A 15,332-nucleotide genomic window follows, 5' to 3' on the forward strand; every position below is an offset into this window, starting at 1 on the left:
TTTTTCCCAGGAGGTTATTTGGGAAAGGGATTTCTCCGTGCAGTTAAGTAACACTGTTGTTTTTCAATTTCATTCACAGGGACCTACAATGTGATGAACTATTTAACAGCAATGGTTCACTAACACATAATCCTTGCTGAGACTAAATTCATTTATTTATCGATTAATTTTCATCCATGCAATAAAATAAAGTATGCTTAATCCCAAATAGACCCAGGGCATTACGGTAGGACCAAGCACGACAAAGAATGTGCAACTACATGTCATTTTAAACTCACACTGTGAAATGTATAACCTGGGCAACAGTAATTTGCTATGGGATTATTCAGAAGGTGATCACAGTTCAATGGACAGTTTCCACTTCACGGAGATTCTCTGGAAGTATTCACAAACTCTTTTGATTCAGTGTGAAATTCCCAGAAAATACTTACGCGGCCATCTCTTCACATGAATCCATATTTTTTTTAAATCTAAATGCTCCCATTCCTCAATGTTTCCTTGAATTCCATATGTACTTTATTTATAAGAATCACCCCAAGCCACAGCCCCAACCAAGGCGGGTGTGAGCTACATGAGGAATATTGGAAGTTTCCCCCCGCTCTATCGAATATTTATTTAGATGTAATATATATATAGACACCTTTTTGTCCATGAATCTCCAAATCCCAAACTCGGACATCAATCCCCGAAACTAGTTACATACTTGGTTATGCCTGCAATTACTTTTATTTTATAAAAAGCACAATGTTTTAAAATGCAGATGAGCAAAAAAAAATTAAAAAAATCATAAATTAAATAAATACATACGTACATATTACACACACACACACACACACTGACACGCAGACACACATAAAACAGACAGCATATATTATGCTTTTTGCAACAATGCAAAAACCGATACTTCCGAATAAGTTGCTTTTTAATAACAATCCCAGACTCACACTCTTCTGTTTAATAAAATGACAAAACATGTGCACTAATATCATGCATTCTTACCAAGGGGTTCAACATTGATTTGAGCCAACCACAACAATTGCCCTGCGGCCGATCGGTTAACCCCACCGTCCAGATTTAAATCCAAGGACAGTGACCCCCTTCTTTCCCAATTGTCTCAATCAAAAGTAGTCAACTACCACCCCCCCCCCCCCCCCCCCCCCCCCCTCCCCCCATCGACCCCCCTCCTCCCCCCATCCCCTGATTACTTCGCAATTGAGTGAAAGGCTTAGGGCAGAAAACTCTTGATTCTAAAACTGAGGTTTACACAAGTTTCAACGCCCAGGGATCTACAGATATCATCGCTTTAGCTCAAGCAAGGCACTCATCTTGTGGTCACTCTCTGTAGCGGTTTCCTGCATCGCAGTGAACGGTTTGAGGAGTATATTTGGTATCAGGGCAAGTTTGCAATTTTCGAAGACTGTGAGGTTCGAGAGCGGGTAAAGTTTTCAAAACGCAGATCGTGCAAGAAATTCTTTGGTATCAGACGTGATTTTAAAATCACAATTGAAATTCAGTGAGGTAGCCGCCTTGGTACTCACTATAAATGTCTCTACAAAGTTCACAACTGGAAGCTTTTTCCGCTTCCTACTTAATACTACTAGATTTGGTTAAAGAATCAAGCTTTACCACATCACAAGACAGAAACAACATTAGAGAAGTTTTAGCGACATACTGATCAGACATTCCATCTGTGCCACTTCTATAGTACCTTAATATTCTTTTTTTTTTAACATTGTACTATTCATCATAATGTTATTACTTTTACACACCAAAATCATGATTATTTTTGTTTGGTTCTTTTGTGAATCTGGTAAGTTTCCGTTTAATTCTACTAGGTTTTTTTTTAAACTTTTGTCTTTGTCAAGGTGCCTAACTTCCACAGCAAAGCATATCAGTTCAGTGAAAAAGAACCTTATCGTTAGGTGGTACACATTACCCGCATTTTTTTAAAATTCATTTTCCAGTGATGTCATTGCCTCGTACGATAGACCGAGACATTTAAAAAAGACTTTATTTTCGTGGAAAAAAAATTCTGTTTTGTGTTTTTTTTTTGTTTGTATTTGTATATGGCACAAGTCGTCTTGTAAATATTGCAACAACAAGTCATGTAGTACCATCCTATTTGAGTATCATTAAGGCAGCTGTTGCTATTGGCACACGGTTCCCTCTCGTTTCTGCAATTAGCCATTGAGTGACAAATCGATCTCGAACTATTTTTTTTTGTTTTGGGGCAAAGGAGTGGGGTGTGGGGGGGAGGGGCAGGACTGAGGGGAATGTGGAGAATATTGAAGGGGGGGGGGGGCAAGGGAGAAGGAAGTTCTCTTTGGATTCCAAGTTGGTTTCGTTTTTTTTGTGTTTAATCTTCTTTGGTAACAAGAGACATTTGGGAAATAAATTCCATCCAGACTTAAGTATCAACAAACACTTTTTTTTAATATAGTCTATGACTAGGTCATTTCCTCATACAGGCTATTCTAAAATGACCTTTATAGTGCGAGAGTTTGTCATGAAAATTACCCGAATATGTACTTTTTATCTTCTGTGCTTCCAGACCCGCATGTTTTATCCAGTGACACTCGTCCAACTTATCTCTCCACCAGCCCCTATAAACCCTGGCGTAGAGAAAGGTGTACACGTGTCTCCGATTGGATTTTTTTTCTTTGGAATTTATCTATTTTAAAAATCGTGTCTTTTTTATTTGGTTTAAAGCCTTTTTTTTTGGTTTTGTTGTTGTTTTGGGGTTTTTTTTTCCTGTCTTAATTCCAGAGCGAAGTGGCGAAGACCCCCCTGCCGCTAGGGAAGGGAGAGAGAGAGATTCCTCCCCAGGCGCTCTCTGAGTTCTTCTCTGTTCACGCTTTGGTAAAAGTGCTTGCAGCGGATACCGGGGGCAGGTTGGCTCCGGAAGGTTCATCCAGCCACCTGTCCATGCTACGTCTGCGTGCGTTCATGAAGAAGTTACTGACCGTGTTGAGTTCCAGCCCCAGCTGCTGCGAGATGGTGATCTGCATTTCTTTGGACGGCCGCTTGTTTTCTTTGAATATGGCGATCAAGGTGCGGCGTTGGAGGTCGGTGAAGACAAGCCTTTGCTTTTTGGGGGTGGTGGCTCGGTCTCGGTTTTGCTCTTGTTCTTTACGCTTGCAAGCTAAGGTGAGGGCATAGGGAGGGAGGTGGGTGGGTGGGTGAGGTGGGGAGATACAAAAAGAAGAGAACAATTAAAAAAAAAAGAGAAATTGAGAATACTCTTTTAAACGCAATAAAAATAACTTGCAGATGCCAAAGGTTAAGAGTCGAGGTGTGTTTTATTGTCATATGTCCACGAAACGGGGAACGAAAGTCTGAATGTGTGGGAGGGAACTGCTGACACCAAAGATGAGGTGTTCAATACCAGGACATCCGAGATGTCCTCATTTTGTTAAGGAACGGGGATTCGCCTCTTCCATCATAGATGAGACCCTCACACGGGTCTCCTCGGTTCCCCACATCTCCGCTCTTGTTCCTCCTCCCCACCCCCACCAACCAACCCCCCCCCCCCCCCCCCCCCCCCCCAGCAGTCGGAAGACCCCCCCCCCCCCCCAGTCCCCCCAGCCCAGTCACCTTTCACCTTTCACCCCATCAGCCGTTGCATACAGCACAGACTGAAGAAGGGTCCCTTGTTTTGTCTCCAGGGACGCTGCCTGACTCACTGAGTTACTCCAGCATTGTTATGTCTATCTCCGGCATCTGCAGTTCCCTCCTGTCAAACATCAACAGTCCCCCCCCCCCCCCCCCCCCCCCCCCACACAGACGACGCTGCTTGACCGCACGAGTTCCTCCAGCAAATTTTGCTCTGGATTCCTGTATCTGTCGTCTCCTGTATCTCCAAAAATACGGACTTGCTCTTATCAGTCTAAATAGCCGTAAATGTTATCAGGCAAATACACATGGCGGAACTTTCCAAGTATGCTCAGCCTGTGGACTCCAATAAGTAGATGATGGAGATACATGGATTGGAGCCTGATACCAGTAGTGAGGCAAGTTTGGGTTCAGACACAGATACAGTGGTTTGAGTGATGCACACAGGCTACTCGTGAATGGACAGAAACACGCCTGAACGATGCCACAAGCTTGATGTTATAGGCTTCGGTCGAGGGTCAAGATTGGATGGGTATGCACAGGCTGAACGAGAATGACGAAATACACTTGGGTATATACGGGTTTAGGGTTTGAGATGGAGTCTGTTCCAAGTCCCTGGAGAACACTTTTGTAAATCTCTGTATATTGTGGCTGAGATTCTCAGGTCCGACGGTTACTCATAATTCTATAATTCCATAATTACTGACAGCCTTTTACAAGTGCGCCATCGCTTTCTTCCAGATTTTATTTACTGTTGAAATTATTAACAATTTTGTAACCTTTATCACACTCCAATCTTTCAGTTTTCCTCTATAGGTCGTGTCCTGTACCTGATTTAACTTTGAGAGAACATGTGCAACATACATTTATAGTTTGCGACCATGCTTTTCAATTTAGCTAAGGAGAGATTCATGCCCTTTGCCTCCTCACATAGATCCATGCAAACCATTTTGCTTTCTTTGGGTTGTTCGGCAGGTATGAATTGTAAAGTGCCCTTAAAATGGACACAAAAATCCATATCTATCAAAAACTGGTACCATTCTACTGCATTCCAACATGGCCCCCTTCGCATCGCTGAGACCAAGCGTCGACTCAGTGACAGTTTCAACAAACTCTTGCACTCAGTCCGCCAAGGCCTACTGGATCTCCCGCTTGCCAACCATTTTATCTCCTCTTCCCATTCCCAAGTTGACTTTTCGGTCCTGGGCCTCCTCCATTGCCAGAGTGAAGTCATGTGCAAACTGGAGGAACAGCACCTCCTATTCTGCTTGGGTAGTTTACAACCCAACATTGAATTCTCCAATTTTAGGTAACACACACCCCACCCCTCCACCTCTCCTTCCATTAGCTCCCACCCTGGTGCACATGTATTTCCCCTACTACTATCCCCCTTCACCCCTGTCCCCTGTCCTCCACCCCCCTCCCCTGTCCCCTTTCCACTTAAACCCCTCCCTCTTGCTTTACATTTCTCTTCTCTTCTAACACCCATTTGTCCCCTTTTCATTCTGGGCACATAGATAACATTTATTGTATAAATGTGATAATCTTGGGTCTCACCAGTCAATTCCCTGGAAATTAGACCCATTTGCACCTGCTTCAAATGCATAATCATTTTAAGTTTGAATAGTGACCATCAGAAAATCAGCCATGGCAGTGTTAAAGCTCAACTTGTCCGAGTACATCTGATTTCACTTGGCATCCTACCAGTGGTTAATGAGGATTTCTGGTGCACAGCAGCCTCTGCTGCATTCATTTGACAGACATTGGCTGTTAAAAGCTGCTACCTATAACCAACAATTTGCCCCTGACATGAAAACAAGGAGCAAATCCCATGGGAAACAGGAAAGAGATGGAGATTAAATTATCTCTGGAGAGGCACCAATGCTTGATTCACTGCTTCTGCCCGACCTGTTTATCATTGCACACGGACATCACTGAACAGACCCTTCGGCCACAACGCTTGTGCCGAACATGATGCCAAGACCAACTCCTATCTGCCTGCACATAATCCATACTGTATCTCTCCATTGCAGAGGTTAGAGGCATCAGAGGCTATGGGGAGAAGGCATACCGCTGTGCCACCGTGCTGCCCACTACTCAGAAAAGGTTACACTGTGGGAAATATCAGTCACATCCGTCAGTTACCTTACAGAAATCTTTGCGTGCCAGTCTCAGAAGCTGACCTGCTATCATACATTACAATCGCTCCACTCTTTTAAATCTTTATTTCTGTACACTGTGAATGTAATATTGTATAGTATTTTCTTTGATTGGATAGCACGCAACAAAAAAGCTTATCACACTACATTGGCACACGTGACAATTATAAACCAAACTTAACTGAACTAATCAATTGTGTTCAGTTCTGGGCACCGTGTTATAAGAAAGATGTTGTCAAGCTGGAAAGGGTACAGAGAAGATTTACAAGGATGTTGCCAGACTAGAGGGTCTGAGCGATAAGGAGAGGCTGAGTAGGATGGGACTTTATTCCTTGCAGCGCAGGAGGATGAGGGCTGATCTTATAGAAGTGTATAAAACCATGAGAGGAATAGTTCGGGTGGATGCACAGAGTCTCTTGCCCAGAGTATGCGAATCGATGACCAGAGGACATAGGTTTATGGTGAAGGGGAAAAATGTTAATAGGAATCTAAGGGGTAAATTTTTTACACAAAGGGTGGTGGTGTGTGTATGGAACAAGGTGACAGAGGAGGTAGTTGAGGCAGGGACTATCCCAACATTTAAGAAACAGTTAGACATCTGCATGAATAGGACAGGTTTGGAGAGATATGGACCAAATGCGGGCAGGTGGGACTAGTGTAGCTGAGACATATTGGACAGTGTGGGCAAGTTGGGCCGAAGGGCCTGTTTCCACAATCTATCACTCTATGACTGTAGTTGTAAAAGATTGCAGAAAATATGATGACATTCTGCTCAACGGTCCTCAAATGGAAAGGGTGGGATCATACAAAAGTGTTGCTCAGATACAAGCATTTACATTAATACAATAAATGTTGTCTTTATACAATCATGTGTGTGAACCATTAGTTTTTAAATGGTCCAATTTGGACATTTGGAGCAAATAACATTCTGGAAGTAGGTGGTGATGGGTGAGAATGATATTGCAGAAAATGATGGAGTTCCACTGTCATCGTTCCAATTGATGGAATTAATTGATTGAAAGCTATAGCATGGAAACAGGCCCTTCAGCCCATCGAGTCCACGCCGACCATCAATCACCCGTTCACACTAGTTCTATGTTATCCCACTTTTGCGTCCATTTCCCACACACTGGATGCAGTTTACAGTGGCCAATTAACCTACAAAACCTCACGTCTTTGAGATGTGGGAGGGAAACCCATGCAGTTACAGGGAGAACGTGCAGACTCCACACATACAGTGCGGGAGGTCAGGATTGAACCTGGGTCTCTGGCATTGTGAAGCAGCGGCTCTATGAGATGTGCCCCTGTGCCGTGAAAGGGTTCTGAAACATACTTGAACTGAGTAAATCTTTGGGTATATAATTTGTTGCAAAGTCGGCATAAAAGCGAAAGGAGCAATATATAATGATATCAAATGAGCACCTATAAATCATCTAAAATCAGTGCCCCATTCCTGCTTTCCCCCTTGATCCCTTGATTCCTTTAGCCCGAAGAGCTAAATCTAACTCTCTCTTGAAAACACCCAGTGAATTGGCATCCACTGTGAGTAGAGAATTCCACAGATTCACAACTCTCTGGGTGAAGCGGTTTTTCCTCATCTCAGTCCCAAATGGCCTACCCCTTATTCTTAAACTCTGACCCCTGGTTCTGGAAGCAGTGATTCCAGCCACCCTATTATCCAACGCAAAGTAGGGATATAACTATAATTTATAGTTGTGGACCAGTCGGGTTGGCAGGAGTTCCATACCATTGTTCAAAGCACAAGAGAAACTCTGGAGTGATTGTTTGCTATGGATGCACCAGAAGTCAACCATCACAGGGGTATCAATTACAAGTAGCAATATGCTTCATTATCTGAAGAAAGAGCACAAAACTCCTTATCCAAAGCCAAGGTAGCCAACCATGAACATTCACAGTCCCAGATACAGCAGGGAAATAGGCCCTTCACCCCACTGAGTCCATGCTGACCATCGATCACCCGTTCACACAAGTTCTATGTTATCCCACTTTCTCATCCACTCTGCGCAGTTTCACGGAGGCTAATTAACCTTCAAACCCCACATGTCTTTGTGATGTTGGAGGAAATGGGAGCACCTGGAGGAAACCCACGCGGTCACAGGACAAACATGCAAACTCCACACAGACAGCAGCACCCGAGGTCAGGGTCAAACCCGGGTCTCTGGCCCCATGAGAACTCAGCTCTACCGACTGCATTTACGGTGTTCCCCTGAGTTCTTTGCAGAAGGACTGTTTCTGCAGCAAGAAACCGCAGTGAGGAAGCCATCGAAGATCTGGGATTTTAGCACCTACATCAGCAACAGCAACGGCACAAAGCAGAAAGAGTTAAAGGCAAAAGTGAAAATTAAATAGTGGTACAAGTGATTGCAGATGCTGGACCCTGCAGCAACATACTGGAGGAACTCAATGAGTCTGGCAGCATCTAAGGAGGAAATGGACAATCAATGTTTTGGGTTGGAAAAAGAACATAGAACATAGAAAAGTACAGCACAGGAACAGGCAATTGAACCCACATCTGGGTTTTGAATATAATGACAAACTAATCTAATCTGATCTGCCTGCGTATAATCAATACCCTTCCATTCCCTGCAATTTCACGTGCCTATCGAGGGGGGGTGGGGGGTATCTGACAAAGAGCAATCCAACCAAGACCTCAACGCTGGAACAGGCGGAGGACGATGGCTGACCTTAGGGGAGCGTCACAACGGCTGGGAAGGCGGATGAAGGCTGCAGTAGAAAAGGGTCTCCGGTCGTCTTGAACTCCATGCCACTGGATCCTGACCCAGATCAGTCAAGGACCGTGGGGTGGCTGTCTGTGCAGCTGTCTCCCCACGTTAAACAAAGTCACGAACAGACGTCCTCCATATAGGGAATAGCACCCTGGAGACACCCATGGTCAGCCATGACTGAAGGGTATCTCCTAAGAACTGATGAAAGCAAGTTATTTCCCACTCTCTCCAAGTGTACTAGTCACCCATTCCTTCTCACCACACATGCTGCCTGTCCCGCTGAGTTACTCCAGCATTTTGTGTCTATCTTCTGATTACTAATGTCGCTACTTTCAAGGAGCTATGGACTTGGACCCCAAGGTTCCCCCTGGATCTTTCCCGCTAATTAAATGGTCCGTACATTGGTATTAGTATTGATGTGACAGCTTAGTCATGTTCAAGGAAAATCTCCTTGCAAGTTACCGGTGATGAAGTATGCAATGAACTTAAAAATGTTTGGTTAAAGTGGAATAGGCCTCAGGTAAGACAAAATGTCTCAGGTAAGACAAAATGTTTTCTGCATCACAACATTCAGCAGTTGTAGTTGATCATCTGAAATCCACCAACATTTATTCACAAAGAAAGATTACAGAAAAAATCTGGAAACGCTCAGCTATCAGACAGTGTTTGGGTAGTAGGTGCTTGGAATGTGCTGCCAGGAGTGGTGGTGGAGGCAGATAGAGTCGTGGCACTTAGGAGGCTTTTGGATTCTCACATGGACATGCGGGGAGTGGAGGGATATGGATCACCTGCAGGCAGAAGAGATTAGTTTCAACCATTGCATCATGTTCAGCATGGACATTGTGGGCTGAAGGGCCTGTTTCTGTGCTGTACAGCTCTACGTTCCAAGCAGGAGACAAAATAAAGTGTGCAGCACAGTGGCACAATGGTGGAGTAGCTACCTTACAGCGTTTGAGACCCGGGTTTGATCCATACTATGGGTGCTGCCTGTACAACATTTGTACGTTCTCCCTGTGACCTCGTGGGTTTTATCTGGGTTCTGTGGTTTCCTCCCACATTCCAAACATATGCAGGTGTGTAGGTTAATAGGCTTTGGTTAAATTGTCCCTAGGGTGTGGGATAGTGTTAGTGTACCTTGGTGCAGTCTCGGTAGGTCGAAGGGCCTGTTTTCGCACTGTGTCTCTTTAAAAAAAGTCTGAAGTCTTGGGTGCAGGACCCTTTACCAGGGTGAAGAGTGAAAATTAGCTAGTTGGAGAGAAAGTTGTTTGTCGTATGAAATCATTTTGAAAGGATACTTTGTCAATGCAATCAATATATTAATGAGTTGTTTAAGGAGGAACTACAGATGCTGGAAAATCGAAGGTAGACTAAAATGCTGGAGAAACTCAACTCAAGTCTGAAGAAGGGTTTCGACTCGAAACGTTGCCTATCTCCTTCGCTCCATAGATGCTGCCTCATCCGCTGAGTTTCTCCAGCATTTTTGTGTACCTTCGATTTTCCAGCATCTGCAGTTCCTTCTTAAACAATAAATAAATAAAAGAAGAAAGCACTGCATTCATGTAGAAGGAATAGATTATTCTGGGTTAAATATAGATGAAAATGTTTGCAAGATAGAAATGGGAGCAATGGTGAAAGCAAAGAAAATGAAAAATTTAAGGACTAAAGACCACCCTAAGGCTATGGAGGGGGGGGGCTGGCATGTTCGATATACAGCAAAGATCAACAACGTTTGCCTGTATGATCCAAAGATTAATGTGTTGAGAGTTATCACAATCTTGACCTCCTCAATGAGGGCCATCCGATACTGGGATCAAGTTGAAGGTTGTTCAACAGTATGTAAGATCTCTTTGTGAATAAAGCCTGAGTCTCAGAATACATTCTCACAAGAGGAGGCTGAAGCAAGATGTTAGGTGTCTGAATACAATTTGTGTACGGGGTCTTGACCTGTGTGCTTCTATACCTTCTGCCCTGAGATCCAGGTCACCTTTAATTTCCAGCCTGAAGATTCTCTTTTAGAGACACAGCATGGGAACAGGCCCTTTGGCCCATCGTGTCCATGCTGAGCAGCGATGATCCGTACCCTATCCTACACACCCGAGATAATTTGCAAAAGGCAATTAACCTACAAATCCCGTACACTAGTTCTATCCCACACAACCTGCGGACAATTTACAGGAGCCATTTAACCTACAAACCTACACGTCTGGAATGTGGGAGGAAACTGCAGCACCCGGAGAAAACCCATGCGTTCACAGGGAGAACATGCACTCTCTGTACAGACAGGATCGAACCGTGGTTCTCAGGCACTGGAAGGCAGCAACTCTACCGCTGTGCTACTGTGTCGCAGAGTTTCCATGCGAAAAGTGCTGCTGCACTTGTAACAAATGCAACACTATTCCCCGGCAGTGAAATATTGCGACCAGCTCTCCATACCAGCTTAAACAGACTCTGAGGACTTGAGGAGTTTTCAGCAGCCTGTAGTTAGTTCCAAAGCTACATTGTGAGATGTCTCAACATCTCTGTTTAGATGGCATCCAACAGCTGGAAGAACTTCTGTCTCACAGCACCCCAGAGACCTGCATTCGATCCTGACCTCGGGTGCTGTTTGTGTGGAGTTTGCATGTTCTTCATGTGACTTGTGTGGGTTTCCTCAGGGTGCTCCGGTTCCCTCCCACATCCCAGGTTATATCCATCTTAACCTACCTGACCTCCCAGTGGCTCAGCACTTCAACTCCCCCTCCCCATTCCCAATCCGACTTTTCTGTCCTGGGCCTCCTCCATTGTCAGAGTGAGGCCCAGCGCAAATTGGATGAACAGCACCTCATATTTCGCTTGGGTAGTTTACACCCCAGCGGTATGAACATTGACTTCTCTAACTTCAGATAGCCCATGCTTTCTCTCTCCATACCCTCCCCCTTCCCAGTTCTCCCACTAGTCTTACTGTCCCTGACAACATTTTATTTTTGTCCAGCCCCCTCCTCTGACATCAGACCCGAGATGCCGGCTCCAGAGATGCTGCCTGACCCGCTGAGTTACTCCAGCATTTTGTGTCTCCCAGGTTTATAAGTTAATTGGCCTTTGTAAACTGTGGCCCCTAGTATGTAGGGAGTGGACGTGAATGTCGAACCGTCGTTCGTCTTCGCCCTGACACACCGGCGTTCCGACCACATCCACGTCGATATCGTTGGACCATCCAGAGGTGTCACCATCGTAGACTGATTCATGAGATGGCCGGAAGCCGTCCCGCTCTCGGATACCTCCACTGCGACCAGTGCACGTGCCCTCACTGCCCACTGGATGGCCCGCTTTCACGTGCAGGCGCACATCTCCTCCGTCGGAGGTGCGCAGTTCACCTCCGAGCTGTGGTCAGCAATGGCCCAGCTGCTTGGCACACAGCTGCACCACACAACGGCCTACCACCCGCAAGCAAACGGCCTTGTGGAACGTTTTCACCGGCACATGAAGGCATCCCTCAAGGAATGGGTGGGGTGACGTTTCGGGTCGAGACCCTTCTTGTGAACACTAATTGGGCAGATGTGCTTTCTTTCACAACAGATCACCCTCGTAAAATCGAAAGGAAAGAAAGGAATATACTTTGTGTCTCCAAACCTTATGAATGAAAGATATGGAACCGTTAGTTTTTTTGTGTAACATTGTGTTGTGTTGCAAGGATTACTGACGGAACACAAGTCTACAGCAGGCTGAAGATTTTACGTCTTTTTCCATCTGCTGAGATTGCCATTTGGGAATGAAAAAACAGGCATTCCAGTTGATTAGATGCACCAGACATGATCTACAACCATAATTTTAATGATCACTACTAGTTTGCGATTTTTATTATCCTTTCTATTAAATTGTACTCTTTGTTAATTCTACTCCTATAAATTGTGATTACCACTGCGGACGGTTCGAATGCCCCGACCGCGGGAGAATAAAGAGGAATAAGATTGGACTTTATTGCCTTCCATCACAGTGAGGAATGTGGGGAATCTGCTATGGTGGATGTTTTTTTTTTTTAATTTAATTTTTATTAGAAGTACGGTAAATTACAATACTACACAACACATATATCTTAATACATTTTTTGTACCGCTTCATTTTTTTTTGAGCTTTAAGAAAAAGATAGAAGTAAAGAAAGTAAAGAAAGTGCACAAGAGTCGTGAAGTGCAAGAGTGTTGGGAAAAGAAAGCCCCTTAGAAAAGAAGTTAGAGAAGGAAGTAAAGTGAGAAAGTAGACCCTAGAAAAGAAAGAAAAAGAAAATAGGAACAATCACTCTATTATAACATTAAACTCCGCAGAAAGGGGACTACCAACCAAGTCTGTTTTTGTTGTTTTACCTCCCGTTACCAGGTCCTGATACCATTTATGTATTTTTTTAAATTACTATTGCACTTCATACTTGTAATAGGTCCAGAAACATACACCACGTCTTTTGGAATTGGTCTGCTTTACCTGCTAAGAGGAATCTCATCTCTTCCAGCTGTAATGTTTCAAACATATTTGATATCCACATTTTTATTGTTGGTGTGGGCGCATTTTTCCAGAATTTAAGTATAAGCTTTTTTCCCATTATTAGCCCGTAATTAAATAAATTCTTCTGAAACACGTTTAGTTCAGGGTTACATTCCGATATTCCAAAAATAATCCATTCTGGTTTTGGTACCAGTTTTATTTTGATTAATTTTGAAAAAATATCAAATATTTCATACCAGAATTTTTGGATTTTTGTACAAAAAAACAAAAGAGTGCGCTATGGTAGCTTCTTGACACAGGCATTTATCACAGTTTGGTGAAAAATTAGGGAAGATTTTATTTAATTTAGTTTTTGAATAATATAATCTATGTAATGTTTTGAATTGGATGAGCGTATGTCGTACGTTGATCGAACATTTATGCACCTGTAGTAAATGATTATCCCAGCTCTCTTTTGAAATTTTTATAGCTAATTCTTGTTCCCAATCTCTTCTAATTCCATCTGTTGTGGGTATTTCGATGTTTAAAATGATATTATATAGGTACGATATTAGATTAGCTGATTCCGCATTTGTCTTCATTGCTTCATCCAATAAGTCGGAAGGCATATTATGATAGTCTTTTGTGTGTTTTTTCAGATAATCGCGAATTTGAAGATATTTAAAATATTGGTTATTTTTCAAATTATATTTCAGTTGTAGTTGTTGAAATGATAGTAATTTTCCCAATTCATACAGATCTTCGAGCGTTTTGATTCCCATTCTTTCCCATTGTATAAATGATTTGTCTATGATTGATGGTTTAAACGATGGATTATTGACTATTGGTATTAAAAGAGATAGGTTTCTTAATTTTAAATTCTGTTTTATTTGTTTCCATGTTCTAATTGTGTTATGTATAATTGGATTTTTATTATAATTTTTATTATTCAAATTTATTGGTGAGAGGATAGTCGCTCCTATATTACTCGGGGAGCAGTCCCCTTTTTCCATTACCATCCAGTCCGCCTGCTGGGCAGAATTGTCCAGCAGGTGAATCATATTTTTAATATTTACTGCCCAATTATAATACATAAAATTAGGGAGCGCTAGACCCCCCAACTCTTTTCGTTTATTAAGGTGTGCTATTTGTATTCTATGGGATTTATAATCCCATATAAAATTTGTAATGTCTGAGTCCAATTTTTTGAAAAACTTTTTTGGGAGATATATAGGTATTGATTGAAATAGGTATAGGATTTGTGGTAAGAAAATCATTTTTATAGCATTTATTCTGCCTATTAAGGACATCGGAAGTGTTTTCCAGAATTTAATCAAATTATTTAATTTCTTGAGTAAGGGATTATAATTGGCTTTAAACATATCCTGGTAATTTCTAGTAATTTCAATTCCCGAATATTTGAATTTTTCTGTAGCTATTTTAAAGGGAAATTTCCGGAGATGTGGTGGATGTTTATGTTAACTTTGACGTAGTTGTGTGTCTTGTTGTTTATTTATTAGTATGGATATATGGTAAATCAAACTTCACTGTACCTTAATTGGTACATGTGACAATAAACTGCCCTTGAAACCTTGAAATCACCAAGTTCATCCTGGACAGCAATGATTCAAAACTATATCCCCTGGTCAAACAGCTGACAGAAAAAATGAACAATTCTTAATTTCACTGAAGGATGAGGCTCCCCTAGCAAAACATTAATGGGTTGAACCTATGTAGGCCCCTTGTGCCTGCTCGGAATAACTGATATGGAGTTTACTAGATGGACCAAACATGGCTTTATTGTTCTGATCGTTTCTGCAATAAATATTGCTCATTTCAGTTTCACCATGAATTCACCAAACCTGGGCTTCTGCACGGAAATCACCTTCAACTTACAGCTGAGTTTCACAGAATGCAGCCCATGAAGAAATGCAGATCGGCCATGGTTGAAAGCCATGATATTCTTTGATCGCTCTTTTTAACTCGACCAGCTTAAAACCTTCACCCGTCTAACAATGTTCGAAGAAACATCGAAAATAGGTGCAGGAGGAGGCCATTTGGCCCTTCGAGACAGCACCGCCATTCATTGTGATCATGGCCTTCTCCCCATATCCCTTGATTCCGCTAGCCCCTAGAGCTCTATCTAACTCTCTTTTAAATTCATCCAGTGAATTGGCCTCTACTGCCTTCTGTGGCAGAGAATTCCACAAATTCACAACTCTCTGGGCAAAAAAGTGTTTTCTTATCTCAGTTTTAAATGGCCTCCCTTTATTCTTAGATTGTGGCCCCTGGTTCTGGACTCCCCCAACATTTGGAACATTTTTCTTGCATCTAGCTTGTCCAGCCCTTTGATAATTTTATA

The 15,332-nt window shown here is 42.8% G+C and overlaps 1 protein-coding gene across 2 annotated transcripts in view; it reads right to left on the bottom strand.

Annotated features, from left to right (window-relative positions):
- Nucleotides 1-2,329: 2,329 nt before the first annotated feature.
- The window catches only part of LOC129711147 (hepatocyte nuclear factor 6-like), a 90,787-nt gene continuing 77,784 nt past the window's right edge, over nt 2,330-15,332 (bottom strand). Inside the window, exon 2 of one of the 2 annotated variants that reach the window (XM_055658583.1) lies at nt 2,330-3,142. In XM_055658583.1, coding sequence (XP_055514558.1) covers nt 2,850-3,142 — 293 coding nt within the window. In that variant the 3' untranslated portion in view covers nt 2,330-2,849. The remainder of the gene's footprint in view (nt 3,143-15,332) is intronic. The other variant, XM_055658586.1, reaches the window with a different exon arrangement.

This window comes from Leucoraja erinacea, chromosome 29 (genome assembly GCF_028641065.1).
Source record: "Leucoraja erinacea ecotype New England chromosome 29, Leri_hhj_1, whole genome shotgun sequence".
NCBI classification, from domain to species: Eukaryota; Metazoa; Chordata; class Chondrichthyes; order Rajiformes; family Rajidae; genus Leucoraja; species Leucoraja erinaceus.